General features: G+C 51.4%; 1 protein-coding gene across 2 annotated transcripts in view; it reads right to left on the bottom strand.

Moving 5' to 3' along the window:
* The window catches only part of UBASH3B (ubiquitin associated and SH3 domain containing B), a 140,216-nt gene extending 113,085 nt beyond the window's left edge, over window positions 1-27,131 (bottom strand). The window contains exon 1 of one of the 2 annotated variants that reach the window (XM_047071215.1): window positions 26,642-27,131. In XM_047071215.1, the coding sequence (XP_046927171.1) occupies window positions 26,642-26,802 (161 nt within the window). In that variant the 5' untranslated portion in view covers window positions 26,803-27,131. The remainder of the gene's footprint in view (window positions 1-26,641) is intronic. The other variant, XM_047071216.1, reaches the window with a different exon arrangement.

The following is a 27,131-nucleotide window of genomic DNA, read 5'->3' as shown; positions in this document are numbered from 1 at the left end:
AGAAGAGAGAGAAGCCGTACTGAAAGACACATCTGTCATTTTAAGTATGGGCGTTATTTGAATCCGGGTTCACTCACAAAACAATTACTTAAAAAAAGCAAAACAACTATAAGTCAACAGAAGATATGTGATCGCTGATGACATGTTTGATATTACATCATTCTTTATTTTTCAGGTGTGATAATGACCCTGTGGTTATATTTTAAAAAGAGCTGTAACCTTAAAGAGATACATACAGGAATATTTACAGATGAAATGACATGATGTCTAGGATTTAACGTAAAGAACTGGAGAACGGTAAAGACACGGGCATAGAAGCGTGTGGTAGAGGACGTTCAGACCAAGCAGGAAGTGCTCAATTTCATTGTACTATTCTCACCACTCTTGTAAAAGTTGGAAATTTTCCATTAAATTAAAAAAAAATTTTTTTAAGTGTTTATTTTTGAGAGAGAGAGAGAGAGAGAGAGAGAGAGAGAGAGAGAGAGACAGCGAGCAGGGGAGGGGAGAGAGAGAGCGGGAGACACAGAATTTGAAGCAGGCTCCAGGCTCCAAGCTGTCAGCACAGAGCCCCGTGCAGGGCTCGAACCCACGAACCGTGAGATCGTGACCCGAGCTGAAGGCGGTCAGGACCGAGCCGCTCAGACGCCCCTCCATTAAATTTCTTAAAAAATCGCTTTGAACACTACCAGAGGACTCTGATGAATTCTACGGAGCAGGTTGCCATGACAATGCTGCACAGGGTACCAGCCCTTCCTGGCAGGTGGGGCAGGCTGTAGGCAGTCAGAGCTGGGCTCTTCCTCTCGCCCTGCCAGGAGAGAATGAGGAGAGCCAGCCCCCGGAGACCTGATTACCGTCTTCCTCAGAGAAGCTCCTGGTTAGACAGAGATGTGTATCTCGGCTTCTGGGAGCCAATGGAGGGAAGAAGTATTTCTTCTAATATGGTAAAATAAGCTCTCAGGAAAGGCAGGCTGAAAAGAATACGGAATCTGGAGTCAGAAGTCTGGGGTTCCCTCCTTGCCCCACAACCGGGGCCAGTTAACGTCTCAGCGCCTCCGTGTTCTCATCTATAAAATGGGAATACGGCTACCATCCGTATCAGAGAACTGGTGTGTGTCGATAAGATGAGACCTCATTCGGGGAGGCGAGAGGCAGCATGGTGCGGTGGGTCAGGCGCTTGGGTCCGAACCGTGGCTCCGTTGTACCATCCACACAGTCAAGTACTCAATACGTGAAAACTGTTACAATTAATTATTTACGGAAAAGCAATTTGTTCAAGGCTTCAAAGTGAGTCAGCAGGGTACTACTCAGGAGGAGAATCCGCACTCGGCTGTCCTCCGACTACCCTTTGAGCCTCTCTTATGGCTCGATGTGGGCAGCTGATTCACAACCGGTCGCTTTTTCGACAGCGCAGGCAAGACGGAGACGGGAAGATGGGCCATTCCTGTTCCGACAGCTGGGCCACCCCGGGTGGCAGTGATGAATCAGCCTTGCTCCCGGCCTTGCATACTCAGCCCACAAGGCTTCCCAAGCAGAAGAGAGCATCAGGGATGCCCTGACCTAGCGGAGGTTGTGTGATGGCAACCGATGACGGCCTGTCTCTCTGTGCCCTCGTCCCCCACAGCACTCAGCAACCTCCCAGGCTCCTCCCAGCTTCTGAGTACAAGCATATTTTTTTTTCCAACTGCCGGGATCAAGCTGGCAAGAGCGACACACGTGTGTGCACGTGTGCACACGCGTGTGCATGCGTTACGTGTTAAACCTGGGCCCATTACCCCAGTGGGACGGTGCACTGTGTCTGTACCAGAGCAGAACAAGAGGAAACAGGACACCCAAACAATGGGCGACAAGAGCCTCACTTTCCTGGGCCCTGCTCTGTGTAGAGGTGTCCCCAGAGGACCTCCCTGCACACGTGGCTTCAGAGTAGAGGATTCAGCTGGAGTTTCCCAGGACCTGTGTTCCGAATCTCACCAGTATCTATCTGTATCCAAACACAAAGCCCAAGACGTACCAGGAGGCAAAAACTCCACTCCCTTTGTGAGTGACTGTTTGTTCGACTGGGGAGTCTGGCTGGGAAAAGAGAAGGGTAACAGCTGAGGGTGTGGTTACGGACGTGGAATGTATTGCTGGTTTTTAAAAAAATTTTTTTTAATGTTTATTTTTGACAGAAAGAGAGAGACAGAGCATGAGCGGGGAAGGGGCAGAGAGAGAGAGGGAGACACAGAATCCGAAACAGGCTCCAGGCTCCGAGCTGTCAGCGCAGAGCCCGATGCGGGGCTCGAACTCACGGACCGCGAGATCATGACCTGAGCCGAAGTCAGACACTCAACCGACTGAGCCACCCAGGCGCCCCATGGTTTGTTTGTTTTTTTTTTAATTTTACAATGTCTTGGATTTTACTATAAGAATCTTTAGGCTTGCTCCCGTCTTGTATAAGAAGACAAGTGGAACACTTGATTCGTGCATTCTATTATGCTTTTAAATAACTATTCTAATGAACGACCCATTAATTACCATGAATGAACAAGATTGAAATGAAAGCAAATAGGTATACATGAAATAATCTCTAGCCAAACTTCATTTCTTATGGAGTAGCACCTAATCTAACTTTTATTTTGCTAAATTGAAAAAAAAAAAAAAAAAAGAGCTTCGCTGTCTTATTTTGGGTGTGGAAAAGCCTTGGGTCTTGCTTTGCAGAATACATTTTCCTGGGACAGGCTGCTCATAGCATTTGGCTTTGACAAAGCAGCTTTGACATTTAAAAAGCCCTTAACTAACTGCTTGCAATTTATCAGGAAGAAAAAGGTGATTCGCCTCTTAAGCATTGTTTATTCTGCTTATGGTATGGAAAAAAAAAAAGAGAGAGAGAGAAGGCTCTAGATCCCCTTTCAAATCGGTTATACACGGAGCAGGGAATGAGCATTTGCTTGGAAGCAAGCAAGCCTGTTTTCGAGTCTTAACCAGTAAGTTGCTGTATTACGTTGAGAAAGTCATTTTCCCACTTAGGTCTCCATTTCCTTGTCTGAAAAGAAGCGTTTGGAATGTCATTCCCAGCTCACCGGGTTTTCACAATAAAGCATGAGGTTCAGGAGGTATCATGTGAAAGCTGAGGGTCCAAATCCTATAGATCGGGGGTCAGCCAACTACAGCTCACGGTCAAATCCAGCCTGCCACCTACTTTTATATACAACCCACAAGCGAAGAATGAGTCTTACATTTTTAAATGGTTGGGAAAGAAAACAAAAACTCGAAAGAAGAATATTGGGTGACAGGTGAAAGTAACATGAAATTCAAGTTTCAGTAGCCATACATAAACTTTTATCAGAACACAGCCAAGCTCATTTGTTTACATATCATCTGTCTGCTTCTGTGTGACGACGGCCAAGTTAAGTAGTTGCCACAGAGACCATGTGGTCTGTTGAACCTAAAATATTTATTCTCTGATTCTTCATCAAGTTTGCTGACCCTTGCTATAGGTCAGTAGGTCTCCAGCTTTAACGTACATACGATGACCTAGGGATCTTATTAAAACATAGCTTCTGGGGCGCCTGGGTGGTTCAGTCAGTTAAGCGTCCGACTTCAGCTCAGGTCATGATCTCGCGGTCCGTGAGTTCGAGCCCCACATCAGGCTCTGTGCAGACAGCTCAGAGCCTGGAGTCCGCTTTGGATTCTGGGTCTCCCTCTCTCTCTGCCCCTCCCCAGCTCACACTCTGTCCCTCTCTCAAAAAGTAAACCGGAAAAAAATAAGTAAATAAAAAATAAAACGTAGCTTCTAATTTTTAGTAGGTGTGGGGCGGAGCTCAGGCGCTGCATTTCTTTTTTTTTTTTTTTTTCAACGTTTATTTATTTTTGGGACAGAGAGAGACAGAGCATAAACGGGGGAGGGGCAGAGAGAGAGGGAGACACAGTATCAGAAACAGGCTCCAGGCTCTGAGCCATCAGCCCAGAGCCCGACGCGGGGCTCGAACTCACGGACCGCGAGATCGTGACCTGGCTGAAGTCGGACGCTTAACCGACTGCGCCACCCAGGCGCCCCTCAGGCGCTGCATTTCTAACAAGCCCCAGGGCGCTGCCAGAGCTTGGACTGGGGACCATACTTTGAGTGGCAAGGCGAGGCTCTATCAGAAAAATCTGGTTATGCCATGAACGTGCTCAATGTCCTTTGATGCCTTTCCAGAACCTTCAAAATAAACTTGGACTTCTTACTCCTATGTGATTCTTGCCAGTCTGTCCGGTTTCGTTGCCCCCCCCCCACCCGCCATGCATCTCATGCATATACCTGAAAACACACTCCCAAGTGTGCACACTCCCACGTGTGCCTTCTGCTCCCTGATGCACTGGGCTTGCTCATCCATGTGCTGATGCACACACTGGTCTCTTCGTCGGGAGCATTCTCTCCTCTCCCCACCCTTCCCCCCCTGCCCCAGACACAACCAATTGTCCAGCTTCTTGTCCTTCACGTTTCAACTCAAGTTTTGAAAGGAGCCTTTCCAGATTCCCTGAGGCTGAGTTGAGTGGCCCCTTTAGTGAGGTCCCTTAGTATTTCACGGCCCTCGTCACAGCCTGAAATCACACGCCCCATGACCTGTGTCCTTAAAGCAGACGTCACTTCACTTATTCCTGCATGCAGGGGTATAACGTACGTTATTTGGAATGGGACAAATGAAATGCCCAGGGTCACCTAGCAAATCAAGTGAAGAGCTGGGACCACAGCCTACACGTTTGGGTTCCGGGCGTGTGTTTTCTTTTCCCCTGAGCCACACCTCAGAAATGGATATGCTCTGTTGTGACCGATGGGGGAATTTGTTTTATAGCATTCCTAACAGAAATAAAGCCTGCGCTCTGAAACCCTTAGAGTGTTTGGGGAGGGCAGCCTCTTCCCGTGGCTGGCCACTCTGTAGGGTACCGAGAACTTCCGAGCCCAGGGAGCAGCTCCTGAAGACCTATCTCTGGAACTCTGGGCAGCAGGTCCTGGCAACAGCACCAGCAGGCTCGGCACCCAGAGCAGGGTGTCCATCGTCCCGGGGCGGGAGGGGGGCCAGGACTTATGCAAAGTGCTCAAAGGGCTCAGTGAGAAGGCCTGGGAAACAGATACCTGAGGCTTCAGGCATGTCCCTTCTTACTTCTTGTGGCTTCTACTTGCCGGTCGGTTACCTGGACCCAGAGGAATGTGGATCAGCCAGCCAGACATAGGCTGACGGCAGCCACAGTGGAAAGAAGGGTGGGGACCCCTGTCAGCCAGCTGCTCAAGAGGCCTGGGGAAGGAGGGGTGGGCGGTGGGAAGGGGCAGTGTGTGGAGCGCGCCCCAGCCTGGGTATGACCCCACTTGCTGAATGTGGCATCTTCCCCACCCCTCCTCCACCTGGCCTAAAATTCCCATCCTTAAATTCACAGGGCTATTCTCTCCAGACGGTCATGGAGGGTTGCTGTGGACTGAACTGAACGGTGTCCCCCCAGAATGCATATGTTGAAGTCCAACCCCCTCACGTGATGCTATTTGAAAATGGGGACTTTGCGAGGCAACTGGGGTTAGATAAGAGCACGAGGGTGGAACACAGATCGGCTAGGATTCGTGTCCTTATAAGAACGACTCACCTAAGAAAGGCCATGTGAAGACACAGTGAGAAGGGAGTGGTGTGCAAACCGGGAGGAGGGCCCTCATCGGACCCCCTCACCCTCCCAGATCTTGATCTTGGACCTCCAGCCTCCACAACTGTGAGAAAATAACTGACTGTGGTTGAATCTGCCCAATCTGTGGCACTTTGTCAGGGCAGCCCGAGCTGACTATGACCGCAGCCTTCCTTCATGGGTAATTTGATCAATTTCAGTTTCCTCCAACGAACCGTTATTAAGCTCATGAAGGCAGCAGGGGCCAGTGCAGCTTGGCTTGCCATCGTCTCCCCAGCACACAGTAGGGGGACACAGAAATAATAAATGTTAATAAAGGAATGAACGTATGGAGTGTTTGCTAGGGACTGGGCACCGCGCAAAGTGCTAGGGAAACAGGAGAAACTAAGACACCATCACTCCAAGGAGACACGGTCTAGTCTACGAGATGGATGTAAACCAACCCTGATGATGTGATGGGCCAAGTGCCCCAACAGAGGCATCTAATGTGCCGGGGTAACACGCAGGTGTGCATGCGCACACATAGGTACGTGCCAGAGGCGCGAGTGTGCGCTCTGCTTCAAGATGGGAGTGGACAGAGCTGGACGCAGATGTGGGAAATGAGTAATGCGATCCGAGAAATTTTCTCAAAGGGCAGCATATTTGAAAAGGGCATAGATGATTTCACTCGAGAGAAAAGTGCACCCAGGAAAAAAGGCACTTGTTGATTCACTGATTCACTAACGAACTTGAGCCCGCGCGGGGGGGTGTTAAAATTGTGGGAAACTAAGCAAAGCTAGCTGAGTGCGACAAAGGGTACTAGGGCGGAGGGGAAGGAGAGGAAGAGGGGGCTGGAAAGACAGGCAGCAAGAAGCCTCACTGATACCTGATACCTGGGAAACACACACACACACACACACACACACACACACACACACACACACACACAGAAGGGAGCTAAGGGAGGAGAAACGAGACATTTCAGCAGCAGAGGAATGTTGGACTGTGGGTATCTTGAAACATTCAAATGAAATCTTCAAATGGTCTTCAGGGGGAGGCAGAAAGGGAAAGGCTCCAAAGACAGACTAATGTGGGGATGTTGGAGTAGTCACTTACAAGCTGGAAAAAGCCTTTAATTGCTGTGCCTGGCTTTTCGCATTTGTAAAATGGAAACACTACCTACTAATCCCCTCAAGATGGAGAAGAGAGTAAAACACACACACACACACACACACACACACACGTAGTAGGATCACAACAAATGTAAGATCTTACTAGCTAACTGTCTCTAATTAAGAACCTCCAAAAAAGCTCCCAACACGCTGAAGTTTCAAGGTGCTTCTCTGAAAGCTTGGAGGAAACCCAGCTGCCTCGAAGCACGTCATACCTTCTTGTTTGGTGATTATCCACCGCTTCTATATCTGTCTGTCCCTTTCCTAATCTCCGCGATTCACAGGGGCCAGGAATGCATCCTGTTTGTCTGGGGCCCGTGGACCTACATGGTCCTCGGCTCGTCAGAGGCGCTCCTTGAAACTTTGGATAATTAATTGCACAGATGGGCAAAGCAGACGTAAACCGTCTTACCCAAAGCATGTTCTAGAACTTTGACCTCACAGCCCATTGACTTCTTGAGACGACACGGTTGCAGACCAAACAGAGCAAAGACTCTGATCTCATCCGGGGACAGACGCATTCCTCTCCGAATTCCCACCAAATGGGAACGGCCACCCAACACTGAGCAGCCCATGTCACCTCCCTCTCAGAAGCGGCATCCACACTTTCGCAAGGAGAAGCAGACGCAACACTCAAAACAACTCTTAAAACACCTTCCTGCAATGTGGGCTATAAACACAGGAAACAGCAGCTGGCTGAGCCACCAGTAACGTTTATTTGCCAGTCAGGGTGCTAGAGCTCCGTGTGTGAGTTTAAAGCCGTCATCCAGGACCCAAAATAAGCGAGTAAAGCAGAAATTGAGGCACCCTGACTATAGGTCTAATGGTAAGGGCTTTGGAGTCAGAAACGCTAGGGTTAGAAGCCCAGCTCTCTGCCCCTTACTCAATGCATGTTAAATAACCTTTTGAGCCTCCATTTGCTCATTTGCAAATGGGTCTATTAATACGAACTGCAGAGGTGTTCACTGAGGAGTAACTGACACAGTGTTTGGAAGGGGCTGAGGCTGGCGACTGGCACACAAAAGATGATTATGAATGGTCTTTACCATCATGCTCCTTGGTATCTGCCCGAAGGAGCCGAAAATTTATGCTACACAAAAGCCTGCCCGTGGAAGATCACAGCAGCTTTATTCAGAACTGCCAAAACTTGGAAGGTACCCAGATGTCCTTTATCAGGTGAATGGACGAATAAACTGGTGATCCAGATCATGGGATATTATTCAGGGCTAGAACGCAGTGAGCTAGCAAGCCGTGAAGACATGGCCGGACACTAAATGTACATTATGAAGTGCAAGGAGTCCATCTGTGAAGACTCCGTACTGTATGGTTCCAACTGTGTGACGTATTAGAAAAGGCAAAACCATGGAGTGGTTGCAGGAGGGGCAATGCTAGGAGTTGGAGGGGTTAGCGGGGTGCAGGGAGAGGATGAACAACTAACAGGTAGAGCACAGAGAGCCTCTGGAGAGCACTGCAAATACTCTGTATGATACTTTATTTTTTTTTTAACGTTTCTTTATTTTTGAGACAGAGATAGAGCACGAACGGGGGAGGGGCAGAGAGAGAGGGAGACACAGAATCGGAAACAGGCGCCAGGCTCTGAGCTGTCAGCACAGAGCCCGACGCGGGGCTTGAACTCACAAACCACGAGATCATGACCTGAGCTGAAGTCGGACGCTCAACCGACTGAGCCACCCAGGCGCCCCTCTGTATGATACTTTAATGACAGATACGTGTCGTTCTACATTTATCCAAATCCGTAATAAATATAACGACAGTGAACCCTAAGGTAAACTACAGGCTTTGGGTTGACTGTCATGTGTCAATGTAGATTCATCACATGTAACACACATACCACTCGGGTGAGCCAATACTGATGATGGGAGAGGATGTGCGTGGGGGGGGGGTGGGCAGGGACAAATGGGAAATCTCTATACCTTCCACCCCGTTTTGCTATGAACCCAAAACGGCTTGAAAAGATAGTCTTTAAAAATGACACCTATCTCCAGCGGCTCAGAGGACCTACTATAAATTCACCCGACAACGTCCAGATCTTTGAAAGCACCACGGACCCCGAGGCAGAGCTATTCGCTAGCCCCTGTGCTGTTCCATATCACCTTCCTCCTCTCTCTGTTTCTGGGCATGGGGTAGAGTGCAATGAACGTTGAACGTATCTGATCACTTCTTGGTCCTCCCTATTCGACCGGGAGCACCAAGACGGCAGGGGCCGTTCCTGAAGCATGTTTTTCCCTTTTGCTCCTAGCAGGATGCAAGCCTGATAATTGCATGTTGAAACAAACAAACACACAAAACAGCCCCATGAACAGGAAATTGGAGCAGAGGAGAAAGCGGCGCCCTGGACCCGGACATAGAGCTCTACAATGGTACTCCCGATGTTCTGGAATGAGTCCAGCAGCGAGCTGAGAAAGGCTGAAGAAACATGGTAATACTTCCTCCTTCATGGTGATCTTCTTCTTTTTCTTTTAAAGAAGAAAACTCCCTCTGTAAAAAAAAGGCGATTCCAGAGCAAAGAAAACCAAACAAGGAAAGAACGTTCGATTCTTTAGCCAAAAGCGTTGCAATATACATTCTCTCCGTCATCAAAAACTGCAGTGACAACAGAAAGAACATCAGCCCTTCTGGAATTTTTCTATCGCAAGGAGTTCAAGGCTGATTTAAGCCTATTTCTTTTACTTTCTTAAAAACATTTTGTATTTTATTAAATTTTTTTGATGTTTATTTTTGAGAGAGAGAGACAGCACGTGAGCAGGGGAAAGGGCAGAAAGAGAGAAGGAGATACAGAATCCAAAGTAGGCTCCAGGCTCTGAGCTGTCAGCACAGAGCCCGACGCAGGGCTCGAACTCACAAACCATGAGATCAAGACCTGAGTCCAAGTCAGATGCTTAAGGGACTGAGCCACCCAGGTGCCCCAAGGCTGTTTCTTTCCTAGCTGAAAATTCCAGCCTCCTAAGTCTGTAAAAAACTCAAAGCCATCTTCCTTCCCGTTCTGTCCGACTTACAAGTTCTTTCTCTTCCTAGTGTTAGGGCTGCTTCTCTGCCCTGGCGTGGTTACGTTGAACTTGTACATCTGCTCTGCATCTTGCTCACTGCTGCTTCTCGGAGCCTCTGCCCATTCCCTCTGTCCCAAGGGGATCACATGCCCAGAGCCGAGAGACATGAGTGAATATGTGCCCAGCAAGGGAGCGCTCAATGCTCACTCCTTCTGAGGTCCTTGCCCAACTCCCTGAGCTCAGCACCACAACGTCCCTTCAGCCCGGGGGGTGTGGATAATCCATTCCTAACCAACCCTGGGCGGGGCTGCTCCAGAAGGTGACAACTTCCAAAAAGAAAGGGGATGTTCAGAGAATCCCAGAGACTTGGCATGGAGACACTTTAAAGACAGGGGGCTCGGAGGTCATGTCCACATCCCACTAGCTCTTCCTACCTCTTGGCTGTTGAGTATCTCAGGGAGTCAGTAAGCTTCCTCCGTGGGCTCTCTATCTGTATGCTCGCAGTTCTGGGACTGCCTCGTTGTACCCTTTACTAGCTTTGTGTGCATTTCACTTTCGTAGGCTTCTTCTCTCCGCTCCCCCCCCCCCCATATTTTAAATAGGGGAAATGATCTGTTGCGCTGTCAGAGCTGTGGAGAGAATCACGCATGTGAGGGCACCTACCCAGAAGGATACCTTCAGATTTCATATCCTTCCCCACAGACCTCAGTCCCAGGCTGGATCCCCACCGGGACTTCAGACGTGTTCTCCACCCCGGAACACCTGAGTCCTTCTGAGGAGGCTGATAAGAAAGCTCAGTCACTCATAACCGGAGAGAGAAAACACGACCTCCAGGGGCAGAACACATCAGGGTTGGGCCATCGGTTTCCAAACTGTGTTTCTGGTGACCTGGAAACTGCCCACCCCCAGCAACAGAACCTCCCAGCGAGGTCCACAAAATAAGCAGCCTCTTTTCCTATGTCAGCACTCTAGCCAGCTATCAGAGGAGAGAACCTTCCTCTGTCTCTTATCACATGATATTGCAGTCATCTGCTTGAGTCTTTCTTGCCCAAGACCTTGAGGGCTCCCTGCGCTCAGAGACAGGGTCTTCCTCGTATTTCTACGTCTAGCGCGCAGCACAAGTCCCGGCTGCCTGGCACAAAGTCGTTGCTCGGCACATTTTTTGTTGAATCAACAGGATCTTCTTCCTGTCCTGCCTCAACATCTCCCATATATCCCTGTAAATCACGTTTAGCCCCACACTACCTGTCTCCCAGGTCGACTCGGAAACGCACTGGTCAGATCCCCACCATGCGAGAGATGGACGGGAGAAATTAAAAAGAGATTCAAATGAGACTCGCCCCCTTATCTTCCACATCTTTCGGAGCCAGCTGCCGAGGGAACAGCAACCCTCCTTGTTGCTGCAAGGTCCCCTGAGAGTCCTTCCATTTGAAAGCCTTCACCAATCGCGCATGATCAGGCCATCTTGTTCGAGTGGTTTCCCTGGCGTCCCTCCTCCCCCGCTGGCCCGCCTCAGGGCTGGCAGCCGCAGGCCATAATAACAACACAAACACACTTGTCACCCCCCCACCCCCCGCCACGGTTTGGTGGATGAAGTGACACCCAGGGGTCCGTGGCGTCTGAAGCAACCAGACGGCAAAGGGGCATGTATGGCCGCGGTCCGTTCAGCCTCACAGTTGAGAGCCTGCGACCTTACGTTTGGAGGAAGAGAAGAACTTCCAACGTTCTCCTCAATCCTGACGCGCGAAGGTGCCGAAGGTCTGAGCGAGGTCCGAGGTCCCTACGGGGCTCATCGTGATGATGTGTTGATTTTGAAGACCTACCTAAAAGCGGACTCCCCCGGGGGCCCCTGTCATCATCACCACACCTCTGACGTGCCAAGGGGTCTTCCTGATAAGGAGAGCCACTCTGTGTACTTGTGAGCGGGCCGAAGGCAGCAGTGGTGTGGTCAGGGCCCAGCACTGAGAAGAACCACTCCACGTGCCTCGACCAGCATAGCATCCCCCCCCTCATCGCCCTGCCCCCAGCCCCCGCAATGTGTATCCGATCAACCCAATGCTACTGAAATTAGCCCTAGGCCCCAGGCCTTAAAGACGTTGGGAAGCGAACTTAGAAACTCACCGGAGATTTACAGTGGCTCATTAACTTATACCCAGAGTCCCCTCCTGTGCCCCACGCGATGCTGTGATTCCAGAGCTACTGATCTGAACCACCACATCTACCATTTACTGGTGAGTCAGGCTCTGCACCATTTCGTGTGTATTCGCTCATTCAAACGAGGACCAGGCAAACCATTAGGTTCTCTGCCCGAAGAGCCCCTCATGGAGGCCACGGCAACAGCATCCTTCCTGTTTCTACTGTGGAGGCCGGAGAAGTGGCCGGCAGGGAACGTGGTGCTCTGTAAATTCTTCAGTACAATCCGGTGCCTGTCTTCTCAAAGTCCGGAGCTGAGATGGGTAGTGCACACACACACACACACACACACACACACACACACATACACACACACCCTTTCAGAAAGAGTGATAATGTCACTGTAACTCTGTACAACATCAGTAGACAGCCAACCACATTGCAATTATTTGAGCGCAGTAACAGATTAAACCAGTGACCCCAGTTCTGTGTAATCTAAGGCCATCACATCATCTCTCCGGACCTCAAGTTTGCTTCCTTCTACTCGTCACACTTTGCGAAGCACAGCCACACATCAACACGGTGGGTGTGGGTTAGGAACTCAGACCTGGGAGTCCGGCTGCCTGGAGTTTGCATCTTGGATCTACCACTTACTAGCTGTGTGGTCTTGGGCCACTTACAAATTGCTGGGCCTCAGTTTTCTCATCTATAAAATGGGGATAATAACAGTTCCTATCTCAGAAGGCTGGTATGTGGAATAAACAAAACAATGTACACGTAAAGTTTTAAAATACTGCCTGGCACACAGTAGGCACTCAGCGAAGGTTAGCGAGGAGCATTCAAGGCTCCCGTTGGAATGACGAGGGTTGACAAGACGGCAGATGGGTTAGCAACCGGAAAGGCAAATGAGGAGCGCCTGCTAGACCCCCATTCTGTGCCAAACATCACGAACTAAGAGGACAGGCAGACCAAGTGTGTAACACTTGGCAACCACATGCCGTGGTAGACAAGACAATGGTCCCCAAAGACGCCCATGTCCTAATCCTCTGAACCTATGAATATGTTCCCTTACCAGGCAAAAGGGACTTTGCAGATGTGCCTAAGTTAAGCATCTTGAGCTGGAGCGATGCGGTCCTTAGGTCTTTCTAGAGGGAGGCAGGAGAGGAAGAGACAGAGGGAAGCAGAAGTGGGTGTGGTCATTCTGTTGATGGAAGAAGGGGCCATGAGCCAGGGAATGCAGGCAGGCTCTGGAAGCTGGAAAAGTCAAGGGAACCAGTTCCCTCTGAGAGGGACAGCACAGCGCCGTGGACATCTTGGTGTTAGCCCATAATACCCATTTTGGACCTCTGCTCTCCTGACTGTAAGAGAATGAATTCGTGTTGTTTTAAGTCCCCCCATCTGCGACAGAAGCAATGGGAAATTATACGACACGTGGCTTTGGTCACATGTACTGTGTTTCACAAAACGTCTTGTTCCCAAAAGCCCCTTGGCTAACTCATTATGACTCACATCCCTACTTCCCAAAAGGGGGTGCAGTGAAAATTTAAGCATCCAGAAGGAAGCGTTGACTTTGACGGAACTGGCCTCTCGTGTGGCTGCTCGCGTTCCTTGCTCAGAGTTTGCCTCTCTGAAACATCGGAGCTTGCTTAGGGAAGACTAGAACAGCCTACCAGACGTCACACAAAACCAACAGTTCACAGACTTTCTGGAAGAGCCTCAAAGTCCCAGGACCCAACCACTGATAGGTACTATCGCATCATGTGTGCATGGCTTTTTGTCATTTTTCATCACATTTTCATTACATATGTATAACTGTGTATACACATTGCCTCATTTTGATTCATCCAACCTATCAAAATACTTGATCAAAACCACATCCTCAGGGACACCTGGGTGGCTCAGTCTGCGAAGTGTCCGACTTCAGCTCAGGTCACGATCTCACAGTCCATGAGTTCGAGCCCCGCCATGAGCTCTGTGCTGACAGCTCGGAGCCTGGAGCCTGCTTGGGATTCTGTGTCTCCCTCGCTCTCTGCCCCTTCCCCACTCGCACTCTGTCTCTCAAAAATGAATAAATGTAAAAAAAAAAAAAATTAAAAAAGTAAACACACATCTTCAGAAAGTGACAGATCCAGAATCTGAAGCTAGTCTTTTTGTCTCTAAAGCCGGCCTTCCTTCCCCCCAGAGCGGAAGGCAGTATTTGTTCTTACCCTCCAGGATGGGTGGCCGAGACACCTAAGGGTCCCAGAGGTGACCATTCCAACTGGCCAGAGACAAATGAGCTCCCTCTTCCAGAGGCCGAGATGTAAGCACATGGCAGGCAGAAGGAGGGGAGCAAAGGGAAAGAAAGGGCAGAGAACCTGTATGCAAGGGCTGATCAAGGGACTAGCCCAGTCCATTCCTCCAGGAAATGGAGGCGAAAAGCCTTGTTAGAAATCTCCCTCTTGGAGGCAGAGCCTGGACTCAGGGAAGTCGCCTGATGTATATAAAAAAGAAACTGTTCTGGCCTGGGAGTCAGGAGGCCTAAGGTCCACTTCTGTCATAGACCAGCTGTCGGTCTTGAAAAAGTCACTTCATTTGTTTGTCTCATTTTACTTTTACGTAAAAAGAGGAAGTTGGGCTGGAGAAGGTTCACCGGCAATTCTCACTACACATTGAACTTCTTCACCCCAAAGCAAACCCTACCATCCATCATATGGGACTCTCCGGCCAGGAGCAAGAGATTATCATCACGAGGTTAAATACTAGGCACAGTCTGGGAGGTCAAAACTAACGAACGTCTCTTGAACACCTGTGTCGACCTACACCTTCTGTTATCTGTAGCTTTCACAAAGTATTGTGTTCACGACGCTGTTCATTTTCACATTCTTTGGCGACCCATGAAGAACCACCGCTCGCCAAACCACCGAAACTTAAAACTATATATTCTGTTCTCTACATCGTCCATGCCTACCGACTCTGAGAAATTCAACGTAAAACCTACCATGTAAACTATAACTTCCTTTTCTTTGGAGTAAAAGCACTCTCTCCAACCTTGATTCAGGTGCCCCCATTTCAAGATCTTCTCTTGGTTCCCTCTCCCTCTTCTTTCCTCCAGCATTTCCTTCCTGAGCACCCAATAAAGCCGTCATCCGTTCAGGGGCCACACATCCCCGCTCGTCTCCGGGTGGTAGGGGAGGGCAGGCAGACCCATGTGTGCGAGCCAGCTTGCAATGACTTAGGAGACTGGACAACACCTTCTCTTGGGGACACGGAGGCTGCTCCAGTCCCTGACCACCGGCCACCTCATGAGCCTTGATGTCTTACAGACGGAGCACAGATCCCCAGCCTTCCTCGAAGAGCTATTTCTGATGCAGAGATGGTAGTAACAGGTGCTTACTGGAGAGAGGAAATTACAGAAAATGAGCTGAGCGCATGGCAGGCTGAGATCTCACCATCCGGAGACCAAAGAGAGGAGGAACTGAGAAGGTTTCTCACTGCTTTCGCCACAGTCCTTAGGGCATTGGCGGGCATGCAGTAACCACCGGGAAAGACTGAAATGAATGAAGGGTCACTCCAGCAAGGAGAATCAGGTGACCTTGGCCTGGTTTCCAGTGAGGACAGGTGAGTTCAGATATGGATGGGTGGAGGCAGGGTTCTGAGATATGGATGGGGGAGCAGGTGAAATCTCTAGTGGTGAGGGAATCCAAAGGGGCGATGATTCTTACACCAGAGATTCCAGATAATCTGTCCATTCACGGTTAGATCCCAGTCAGCGGCCTCAATTCCAGAAAGAAGACTCCAGCCGTCCGAGGAAAGAGTTCTCAGAGAGCAGGGCGGCATCCCAGGGGTCTGATCCTCAGGAAGTCTGGGGATGCTGGAGAGGATTGCCAGCAACCCCACAGAGAGGCTTTGGAATCTTCGTCTGGGAACACCTCCTCCACAACCAACAACTTTACTCACTTTGGAAGTGCAGAGGGAATGGAACATTTTGTGGACCTCAATCTTTTTCATGAAAGTCTCTTCTCCCCTGTCCTCTTCCAGGACACCTGTCATTTCGTTCTTTTCCTGCCTCTTGAACCATTCCTCTTAGCCTCCTTCACCTTCTTTCTTCCCTACCCACCAGCTGGTCCCCGCAATTCTATCCTTGGGGGTTGGCTCCTTTCCTTTTCTTTGCTCTCTGCGTGTTCTTTACAGCTGCCTTCTGCTCCCATCAGTTCCCAGCCCGACCTCCCCTCGGAACTCCAGATCCCTCTTTCCTGATCTATGTGTTCACAGCACCTCTAACGTGTCCCAGAGTACATCATCGCATCCTCTGGGTCACCCAACCTTCTGTGTGTCCTAACTTGGTTGGTAATGTTTCCACCTTTCCAATTTGCCAAGCTCAAAATCTTCGGCTACCTTTCCGCTGCCCCTCCTCCTCGCATCCAATGGATCATAAATCCTGTCGATTCCATTTCAGAAATATCTCTAGAATCTGGCTCTTGTAATCTCAATCCGAGTCCTATGAATCGTCCACTGGGACCATTGCAGGCACCTTCCAACTGGATTGCATATGTAGTGCTGCTCTGCTCTGTTCCATTCTTTCCACCGCCTTCTCGCTTTAAGACTTTATTTCCCACAACCTCCAGAAAACAATCCGGCCCCAGCGCATTTTTCCACCTCACCTCTCACTACTTCTCTGTCTCCTTCCCACCAATCCCAGCCCCGGGGTGCCTTGCTCTGAAGTCAAGCTGTTCCCTCTGACTGAAACGCGTCCTCTCCTCATGCCCAGAAAAATCTCTACTCATTGTTTAAGGTCTGCCTTAATGATCACCTCCTCTGCTTTCCTCAAAACCTTCTTCAGTTACACTAATTGTTTTTTTCTGTGGTCCCACAGGGCTTATTTCAAATCTCAACCACAGCACTAATCATATTGCTATATCACAATTAGTGTTTCCACGTCTTTCTCTCTCGAGGAAGGTTGAGCTCTTGGAGAAGAAAGACAACCGTCACATCCCTAACAAGTTCCTGGCATACAGGAAGGAGGCACTCGGTAAATGTCAGTGGAAGAGTGAATGAAATAACATCCAACCTCAGCTCAGGCCCAGCTATGGGCCAGCCGTGTCTCTTGGTAGCCAAAATGTCTCCTTCTCTTTCCAAGGTAGATAGTAACAGCGGGGGAGAAGGCGGGAGAGTCATGAGCAGAGTGAGTCAAGAAACTCAAGTTTAAATTAAAATCTTATCTTCCCTTGTGGTACAATATGAAATCATTCAAACGGTCTACTCATCTTCCCAAACTCCCCCCCTCTCACACTGAAGGGTGCTGCGGCCATTCTGTTCACACCTTGAGTTTACCTCAGGTCTTCCTGTCTGGTTACAGCACCCTCTTCCTCTCACATACACACTGCATCTATCTCTTGCAGCACATGGACCACATTTTATCATAATTTTCTATCTTCCGCACTAGACTGCCAGTTCCTTGAGGGCAGAGATTATATATAATGATCCTCTGTACTCCCAACTCCTGTTATCACAGGTTATCATAGTTGCCCACAAATACGTAATAAAGTGCATATACATTTAAAAAACAAAATTGGCACTGGGGCGCCCGGGTGGCTCAGTCAGTCAAGCCTCCGACTTCGGCTCAGGTCACGATCACACGGTTTGGGGGTTCGAGCCCCGCATCGGGCTCTCTGCTGTCAGCACAAAGCCCGCTTCGGATCCTCTGTGCGTCTCTCTCTGCTCCTCCCCCACCTCTCAAAAAGAAAATAAACATTTTTTTTTAAATTTAAAAAAAAACTAAAAAAAAAAAAATTCTTTTTGACGGGCATTACGAAACACTTGATGGAGATAACACCTGCAATGTTACGCTGTTTTTTTGTTTGTTTTTTTTAAGTTTTGTTGAAGTAGAGTTGACACACAATGTTGTATTAATTTCGGGTGTACAGCAAAGGGATTTGGCAAGACGATATGTAATGCTGTGCTCACAGCAAGTGTGGCTACCGTCAGTCACCAGAAAGCTCTATTACGGTACCACTGACGTACTCCCTACGCTGGGCCCTTCATTCCTGTGACTTATTCATTCCACACCTGGACGCCTAGATCTCCCCCTCCCCTTCACCCATGTTGCCCACTCCCCCACCTTCGGCAACCATCAGTTTCGTCTCTGTATTTGGGGGCCTGTTTCTGCCTTTTGTTGGTTTGATTCATTCGTTTTGTTTTTTAGATTCCACCTATATGTAAAACCGTATGGTATTTGTCCGGGCTTTCCTTTCCCCTGTCTTGTTCTTCAAGATTTCATTCGTTAAGAGGCCGGGTAAAGTAGGCATCGTGCCCCTCTCTTCCCTGCTTGCCTCGCAGAGAGTAAAGTTCAATAAGCCTGGAGGGAGAAGGGACCAGAAAAGAAAAGAGAGAGGAGAGAAGAAGGGAGGCCAGGAGGGCAGGGAAGGGACAGGCCAGGGAAGAGACGCCGGACGTATTTGTGATTGAACTAGTTCTCCAGGGTGGGTGCGATCTGCTTAGGCAGAGAGCAAAGAAATGACGGGTCCCCGCAGTCGATTCAAGGACAGGATGGTTACGGTCCGACGCACGAGACACCACTGGTTCAGAATTCCGGCTGCTCCGTACGGTTCTGAGTGTGTTTGTCTGTGTTTAAATAGACTGGATACACGAGCAGCCATTGGAGGCACATTTCTTCCCTGCCCTGTAAGCGTTTCCTACCCGAGATAAGAGACCGAACATTTGGAGAGGGAAGGCTCACTATAAATATTTTGGAACGAGGCACGGCCAACACGGAAGCGGGATTCTAAACAAGCCGGCTACCTGATTCCGAGAGAAGGTTTATCCAACAAAACGCAAAGAGAAGTCTGAACCGTTCGGCTGCCTCTGGCCATCTGTGCTGTCCGCGTCCCCTTGGCATTTTCCGGGCTGCTGTGAGCTGCTCTGGTGGTGTTCCTTTCAGCTTCCCGCTGTGGGTGGCGACGGCCCTCGTCCCTGGCGGGGTTCATTGCCGCGGCTGCTTTATGTACAAGAGCGTTCACGCTTCCACTGGGGCAGCCGAACACAACGGGAACTGTTGTTACACCAACAGCTGGTGACTTCCAGAAGGGGAGATGCCCCTTTGATTAAAAAGGTGCCCGTGGGCAATTTGTTTCCCCCAGGGGCTGGGCTCCAGGCACCAACCTCCTCTCTCAGTTAACCAGCACTTTCCTTGTGTTTTTGCAAGAGAGCACATCATGTGCCAATTTGAAAATTACACTATTGTGTACTACTTAAATGACACCCCCCTCCCCGCTCGTTGTAATTACCTCCTATCATTCTTTCTTCCCGTTTGTTTACTCTCCAGAATTTCAGTTGTCAGTCCTGAACCGTTTTCTCTGAAGGGAGAAGAGAAGAATTTGACGGCAAAGCACCGGAAAAAATAAAACAGACACGGAGAAGCCAAATACTCTGGAACAGACAAGCACACAAGAGGCGGTGAAAACATCCTCGTGCTGCCCAGAGACACCTGTCCGTGTCACCCTCGCGTCACCAGAACGCCTCAGGTGTGGTTGACTTCGACCCCTTTTGCAGTTGGCAAGTCTGAGGCCCGGAGAAGGAAAAGGCTGGGTGTGAAGCCACATGGCGAAAAAATGAGAGCGGAGCGAGAGTGCAAAGCCAGGGTCTGACAGAAAGGTAAACTGAATTTGCTTTATGCGACCACTGGGCTACCAGTGGGGTGTGAGCGGAGTACAGAGCCTTCAGACTATCACCCAGGCCCAGAAGGATGCACAGGGGGGCCACTGTGGAGGATGGCAGTCAGCTAGAGAGAGTTCCAGGCTGCCTCTGACAGCCGACTTCAGAGGGCCAGGTGGTGAAACTTGGCATTCATCTTCCCCTCCTGAGAACCGCACGGAGTTTACCAGGATGCTGCGCACATAGTAAGAGCTCAGGCGATTTCTGGATGTTCGTCTGAGGCATTTGTTAATAGGCCTCCTCCCCATAAACAGTAGATGGCAAGGAACACACCTGCAAAGTCGCCAGGAAAATGGGGGGGCTGTTGGCCAGAGGGACCAACAAGACAGGAGCCCTCCTATCACATGACCCTGAGCACCTGACAGAAGGTCTGCCACACCTATGCACCCACCCTCCAGGGACGTTGTCCCATAAGCCTCTGGGTGACACCCAGTGCCCCCTGGGAAATTCCTCCAATGAAGAAGACAAGAGCTGTCGGTCCCGGTGGGGACCACAAGTGTCTCGCTCTCCAGAGGCCACCCAGTTCCGCCGGGACTGTGCCCATCACAGTGCAGAGAAACCGTTCTTGAATTAGCTTTTCTCTGCCCCTCTCTCCAGGGCTACAGTCTGATTCCATTTGAGACGAATCAGAAGCCAACCATATGGCACTCCTACAAATCCCCAACCCGGGCCATTTATGATAGCCAGCAGCTCGGGCAGCACTGGCTCGGCTCCAGATCTGCTTCTGCTCCGCCTGGCACCCCTCAGGGCGCTCTACGGACAGAGGTGCAGGGAGAACAGAACCCGAGTACCGAGGAATGGCATAGGCTCTACCCCTGACTCACTTCTTTAGGCCCACGGCTCAGTGAGGCGCGAGGAGATGAAACGCGGTGGCCACAAAGGAGCCGTGCAGGATAAGGTCACCGCTGGAGTGGCCGTGACGCCTGTGTCTGCACCCAAGGCTCACTGAGTGCCACATGCGCCGGGACTGTTGGCACGGAATGGCACCCTCAGCCTTTCCAACAGCCCTTCAAGGTATGTGTGTTATTGTCAACATTTTACAGACGAGGAGACGGAAGCATTGCACGCTGGACGGCCGGCCCCCAGGTCTCCCGGCTGTCTGAACGGCCACGGTTGACACGTCGGTGTATGAGGCAGATGATGATGGGGTCTGTCCAGTTCCCGGCTGCCCAAGTAGAGGGGCGCCCTGTCACAAGCACACACGCGTCGGGTGCCTGCTGGGATCAGGGGGACGCCGACACCTCCACCATCACTGTCACCGGCCAGAGTGGAGATGGCAGGGGACCCAGGACTCCCTAGGTTTATTGCTTCTCTGAAAAGGCAAGCCTTTAGCTCTGAGAACTAATTAGCGCCCACCGCGTGAAAAGCAGCCAGAGTTTGAGGCAGAGGAGGGCAGGGGGCAGGTGGTGACAAAAACCAGGGGACAGTCCCAAAGCATGGTGCTCTTTGCTCTTTGTGGCACTGAATCTCCTGAACCTCAGTCTTCTCATGAAACCATCCAATGTCTGAGACTTGAGAGTGATTACGTATATAAAGCTGCCCGGTCATCCCTAAGGTGGTCGAAAAATCTAAGGTCATATTATTAGGGCATCACGGAACTTCCACAGAAAGTGGAACCCAAGGGGTTATACTTACGTTAGCAGCAAATTCAAAGACCTCAAGACCTACCAGCGACAACAGGAGATGAACTACTGATTCACGCAACATCACGGAAGAATCTCAAAAATATGAGGCTGAAGGGAAGAAGCCAGGCAGGCATAAGAGTATACACACTGGAGGATTCTATGCAGGTCTAGAAGATGCAAGCCAATCTGCAGTGACAGAAAGCAGACCAGTTCCCCAGGGATAGGGTGGAGAAGAAACTGACTGGAAAGAGGCGCAAGGGAACTTTCAGGAGTGACAGGCAAGTGCTGTGTCTTACGGCGGTGATTCCACGGGGGTGTTCATATGTCAAAGCTGATCAATCCTTCGACAGATTTCATTTCAGGTACATAAATTTTACCTCAATAAAATTAAAAATAAAAATGCGTGTTGAAGTCCCCTCCCTTTGGGGCCACCTGAGTGGCTCGGTCGGTGAAGCGTTCGACTCTTGATCGCAGGGTGGTTGAGTTCGAGCCCCGCGTCGGGCTCTGTGCTGACAGCTCAGAGCCTGGAGCCTGCTTCGGATTGCGTCTCCCTCTCTCTGCCCCTCCCCCGCTCGTACTCTGTTCTCTCTCTCAAAAGTAAATAAATAAATAAATAAATAAATAAAATAAAACGAGCCTTTAATCGTGTGCTTTACCTCACAAGACTGCCATGCTAATCAAGAGGGCAATTTGGTGCCCGTGAGAGTAATTTTTTCAACTGCAAAATAACACACAGACGTAGAGGAGTGTCGGATGAATGCGCGGTCTAGCCGGGTAGCTTCGAGAATTCTTTGCCTCGCCCACCTATAAGAAAGATCCTCTCACCCCCAGGTGGGTCGGGGTTTGTCTTCTCTCTCTCCCCAAGGTCCCTGCCCAGAAGTGGCCACAACTCAGGGATGCTGAGTTAACCAAGCACTTTCAGAGGATCTAAGGTCAACCACCAGGTAAGCTAGAGAAGGCCGGAGAAGCTGGATACTTTAATTCATGGGCTCTGCAAGGTGCCTCTCAGTTGCACGCACAGCCAGCTCTGAGGGTGTTTTCTCTTTGCGCAGCGAGGCATAGCGAATGCAGCTTACCGTCCCAAGGAAAGTTCCTTCTTCTACCGTCCTGCTCTTCAACTAGGCATCGTTCAAATATGCTTCATAGGAAAAAAGGTCGACCTAACGGCACATGACCATCTTCGCTGGAGACCTCAACCAGCAAGCACCTTACCTCCGTTTCTTCCAACCCAACACAACAATACCATAATCCTATCTGTCTGGCGTCCACATTATATTTTTAAGTAATTCGAGATCCTTTCCTGCCCGTGACTCGTTTTGTCTTCACAAAGCCCCGTGAGTTACACAGGCTAGGTGTTGCTGTGCCCGGAAGCTGATCGGGATATTGAGGAAAATGGAAAACCTAGAAGCTTTCTGTGTCAGAAGCGGGACCTGCACATGGGCCCCGGATCCCCTGCCCACCCCGCCCCACCCCACCCCACCCCATCCTTTTGCAAGACTGTATCTTTCCATCCTTAGCAAACATTAGAGTCATTTGCTAGAGACAGACTTCTAGCCACCGGCAGCCTCAAACAAACCCAACCAAAACAAAACAAAAGGTCAGCGTTGGATCAGCAAAGACTCCTCAAACTCAATGGTTTGGTGAAGCTCCCACAGTTGGCCTCAAGCTGCAGAAGAGATAAGAGATAAGAGCCCCACCCCCCCCACCAACCACAGAGGCCAGGAGCGGATGGTATGAAATCAAGTAGCAAAGCAACAAACCCCATCAGAGCGCCTGTCCCGCTGCCTTCTCTCCTGACCCCTAGGCACCCTCCTCCTTGGCTCGGCAGGCTCTTCTCTTTCCTTCCCACTAAACCTGCTCTAGCCTTGACCAAGCTGGACCTTTATTTTTAGAACTTCTGGAACAGAAACTTTTAGAAGAGCTAATAGGCATAGAAAGGAAAAGGAAAAAGAAAAAGGAAAAGAAAAAAAAAAAAAGGAAGGGATTGGCCATTCTGGCCCCTTAAAGTCTTCCTTCCTGAGGCCTTCCTAACACCTCCTTACGTTGTGCACTCCCTCCCTCCCTCTCTCTCTCTCTCTCTCTCTCTCTCTCCCTCTCTCTCTCTCTCTCTCTCACACACACACACGCACGCACACACGCGCACACACGTACAGACACCGGAAAAATTGCTACTTCTTAATCCTCCATTTGGCAGGTCTTTCTACAGCAGTGTTGATGGACCGAAGGTAATAGGGTGGGATGGAAAAATCCTAGCGCAGCTCCAGGGAAGTGATGAGCTAGAAGGAACATACCCTGAGGTCACCCTGCTGGCTCAGCACTCCTCTCCCTTGTAGGCACCTAATAAGCATGCGCTAATAAGCATGTTCCCCCCAGAGGGAGCCAGTGAGGCCCTGAGGAGTTAAGTGACTTACCCAAGACCACAGCACAGGCTGGAATAGGACCTGGGCCTTGATGCCTGAGCTCTCTGCCCACCCACCCAGAGCTCCGTGGAAGGTCCCTTTCTGCTGCTGCAAGACAGCAGACCCAGGGACACCCACAGGGAAACCAGAGCCGTTTCTCTGGGCCACCACCATTCTCTCCAAAGGGCCACATTCCAGACACTGGTCTCATCCCTTCCTGAGGCATCACAGCCAAGTCTCCCAGAGCCCAGGAAACCATCACTGCTCCCTCCTGCCTGCGATGTCATCGTGCTGCTGCCTCCAGCCTTAAGGCCCGAGAAGGAGGCTTCTCAGAAGCTAAGCCCGATGCCCCAGCTCTCTTTCTTCTTGGCCTGGCAGCCCAGGGAGAGTAAAACCAGGTCAGGTGACAGCCATGGGCTCTGCCCCCACCCCACCCCCCAGGCAGGGAATCCGATGGGGAGACAGAATGGCAAAGCCAACCTCCTTCCAGCCCAGGCTGCCTCATGAGGACCCACTTGGCCCCCCTTTCAGCAAAGAGAGGCAGGCAGTGCTAGTCATAATAATAATAATAGCTGTGATCGGCTGAAGAATGGCTCCCCAAAAGACAGACAAGTCTGTATCCCGGGAACTGTAAGCATTGCCTGATGGTAAAAATTAAAAAAAAAAAAAAAAAAGCTTTTGCGGATGTGATTAAGGATCCTGAGATGGGAAGGCTATCCTGAATTACCTGGAGGGGCCCTAAAAGCAATCACAAGGTCCTTATAGGAAAGGGGCAGAGGGAGACTCGAGCCACAAAGAACGGCAATGTGGCCGCGCAGGCAGAGATGAGAGTGATGCACCCACAAGCCAAAACCTGCCAGCAGCCACAAAGGCTTGGGTGAGGCAAGGGATGGATTCTCCCCTGGAACCTTCCAGAGGAGGCACGGCCCTGCTGATACTTTGATTGCAGCCAGTGACACAGATTTAGGGCTTCTCGCCTCCAGAACTAGGAGAAAATCAATTTCCGTTGGCTCCAGCCTGCGAATTTGTGGTTATTTGTTATAGCAGCCACAGAAACTAATACCGGAGCTGACATTTAATAATTACCCACTAGGCTCCAGGGCACTGCCCTAAGCGTTTTACCCGCATTAAGGCATTACATACTGGCTCTGGATGTGAGGTCAAGCAGACATACTCCGGGTTTGCAGGCCAGCTTTACTGCTTAGTGTTGTGACTTTAAGCAAGCTACGTAACTTCTGTAAACCTGTCTCTGAATGCGCAAAACAGGGGTACGAATTACCTTTCTCATCGCGTTGCTGGAAGGATACGTGGTTACTTAAAGTAAAGTGCTTAGAACAGTACACAGTAAGTACTCAATAAATGCTAGCTATTAGGAGATCTCAGGAATTCGGCCAGCCACAATTAGACCATCATCCTCATCTGTCAGGACATGGGCAAGGCCTCCTGGACCCAGTGCAGGAGAAAAGACGCCGCTGGCAAGTGGGTTTGAAGAGCCAACAGGACAGTCTGAGTGCAGTTAAGCATTTCTTGCCTTAATTAAGCAATTTAGGTCCTTACTGCTGGCCTCGCTTCCAAAAAGGCAGATGCCCAAGACGGCGCTCATCGTGCAGCATTGCCCAGCTGATTTTCCAGCCCCTACCTCCCTTGCTTAAGGAGAGGGAGGCACACACCTCACCCATAGTAAGGACCTAAGTGGCAACACAACATCCACGCCTGACGCAGCCCTGCAGAACCCACCACACTTTCTCCCTGTAACGCTGGCATCGGGAAGCGGAGTCCCACTGCTTTGGAAGTCAACCCCGGGCAAACACCTGAGTCCACCTCCTGAGTTTCCAAGGCCACTCCAACCAGTCCCAGCGGGGCGGGGCGGAACGATAAAACCAGGGGTCTGCTTGGGTTAGGAGATTGCAGCCAAGTTAGTAAAGAACAGAGGAAGCAAGATCCGCCCAGGGGCTGGGGAAGGGTAACCTAGACTTACCAACCGAAGAAAAGGGGGGAGAAAATTTTTTTGTCCTTAACTTGGCCCTTTCCGATAAAGTTTGCCCAACTCTCCCGATTAGGTGATGTCATTCAAAGAAGCAGCGCCTCCACAGGATGGCAGGCCTTGTGTCCCCACCTAAGAAATCTGCCCTCCAGAAATTAACCAAGGGAGAAGGGGCCTGGCCCGGCCACCCGGCCTTGGCTTCCTCCTAGGCAGGGTTCCAGCCCCACGGTCTTAGTCGACAGGCTTAAGGCCCCTGCTGCTGCTGCTGCTGCCGCCTCGTGCAAGCAAGCGGCCGGGCCTCTTCCCGGCGGACTGCAGGAACAGCCACCTGCGCTCCCTCGGCCCTTCCCTACCCCACCCTCCAAGGGGAAGCAGGATGAGGGAGGACAGCTCCCCTCCTTACTCTCAGGCACCCACAGATTTCCGCGCTGCCGTCACCACTGACGAGAACCCAGGTCCCCAGGAGGAATCGCTTCTCCTTCCTATTCCATCCTCCCTATCAATGAACACGCAGCGACACCCACGTCCCCGCTCCTCCTACTCCGCAGGGAGACCGACCCGGGGAGCGACATCCGGAGCTGGAAGGCACCGCAGTAAGAGCGCCGGCCCCTCCGCCCCGCCGGTGCCTTCGCCTTTTCCCAGCCACCGGGGAGGATCCTAAGCCAGCCCAGCGCTCGGGATGGGATCCTCGGCGGGGCCCCGCCTCCCCGGGGGCCCGGCGCTGCAGACCTCGGGGAGCCCGCCACGGACGGGCTCATCCCACCGCGGGGGCCGGCCGCAGGGCACGGCACCTGGGACGCGACCCCGTAGGCGTGCCTCACCTTGGGCGCCGCAAGCAGGCGCCCCCGCCCGCTCCCGCGCCGGGAGGGGCCGAGTCCCGGGCCGCCCGCGCGCCCGTGCTGCCCCAGCAGGTGGTGGGCAGCGGGGGAGCGCGCCGCCCGTCCGGCAGGCGCGGGGAGGCGAGCCGGAGCGAAGCCGAGGGCCGGCCGCGTGGGGCGCGAGGGGCGCGAGCCCCGCCACTTACGCGCGGGCTCTGGGGAAGCCCATGGAGAGCAGCACGTCCAGCGCCGATCCATGCTTGATGGTGCCCGGGCGCTGCTGGCGGCTCCTCCGCGGGGTGACTTTGCTGTACAGCTCCTCTCTCGCAGCCATGCCGAGCGGGCCGGGGTGGCCGTACTGAGCCATGGCTCAGCGGCCAGCCATCGCCGGGGAAGGCGCCCGAGCCCGAGCGTCCGGGAGGGAGCAGGGGAGGGGGCTCGGGGACCCGGCGCCGGGCGGGAGGCGGCGGCGGCGGCGGCGGAGGCGGCGCTCGGAGCTTCCCCAGAGTCGAGACTGACGCTTCCTGGTGAGGCCACCGGAGCCGGAGCGGCCCGCGGGCTGCTGGGGCCGGACCAGCCGTCAGCTGCTCGGGCCCCTGGGTGCCCCCCAGCGCGGCGCCCGCAGCAGCCCTCTCTCCTCCGCCCCCTTCCTTCTCCGCTCCCGGCAGTCCGGGAATTTGCAATGAGTAATTTTTG

Source organism: Lynx rufus, unplaced genomic scaffold (assembly GCF_022079265.1).
Source record: "Lynx rufus isolate CCGP_SWC_20201006 ecotype Redwood Valley unplaced genomic scaffold, mLynRuf1.p SCAF_9, whole genome shotgun sequence".
In the NCBI taxonomy this organism is placed as follows: Eukaryota; Metazoa; Chordata; class Mammalia; order Carnivora; family Felidae; genus Lynx; species Lynx rufus.
The sequence above is the reverse complement of the archived record's forward strand: the minus strand, read 5'-3'. Positions and strand labels throughout refer to the sequence as shown.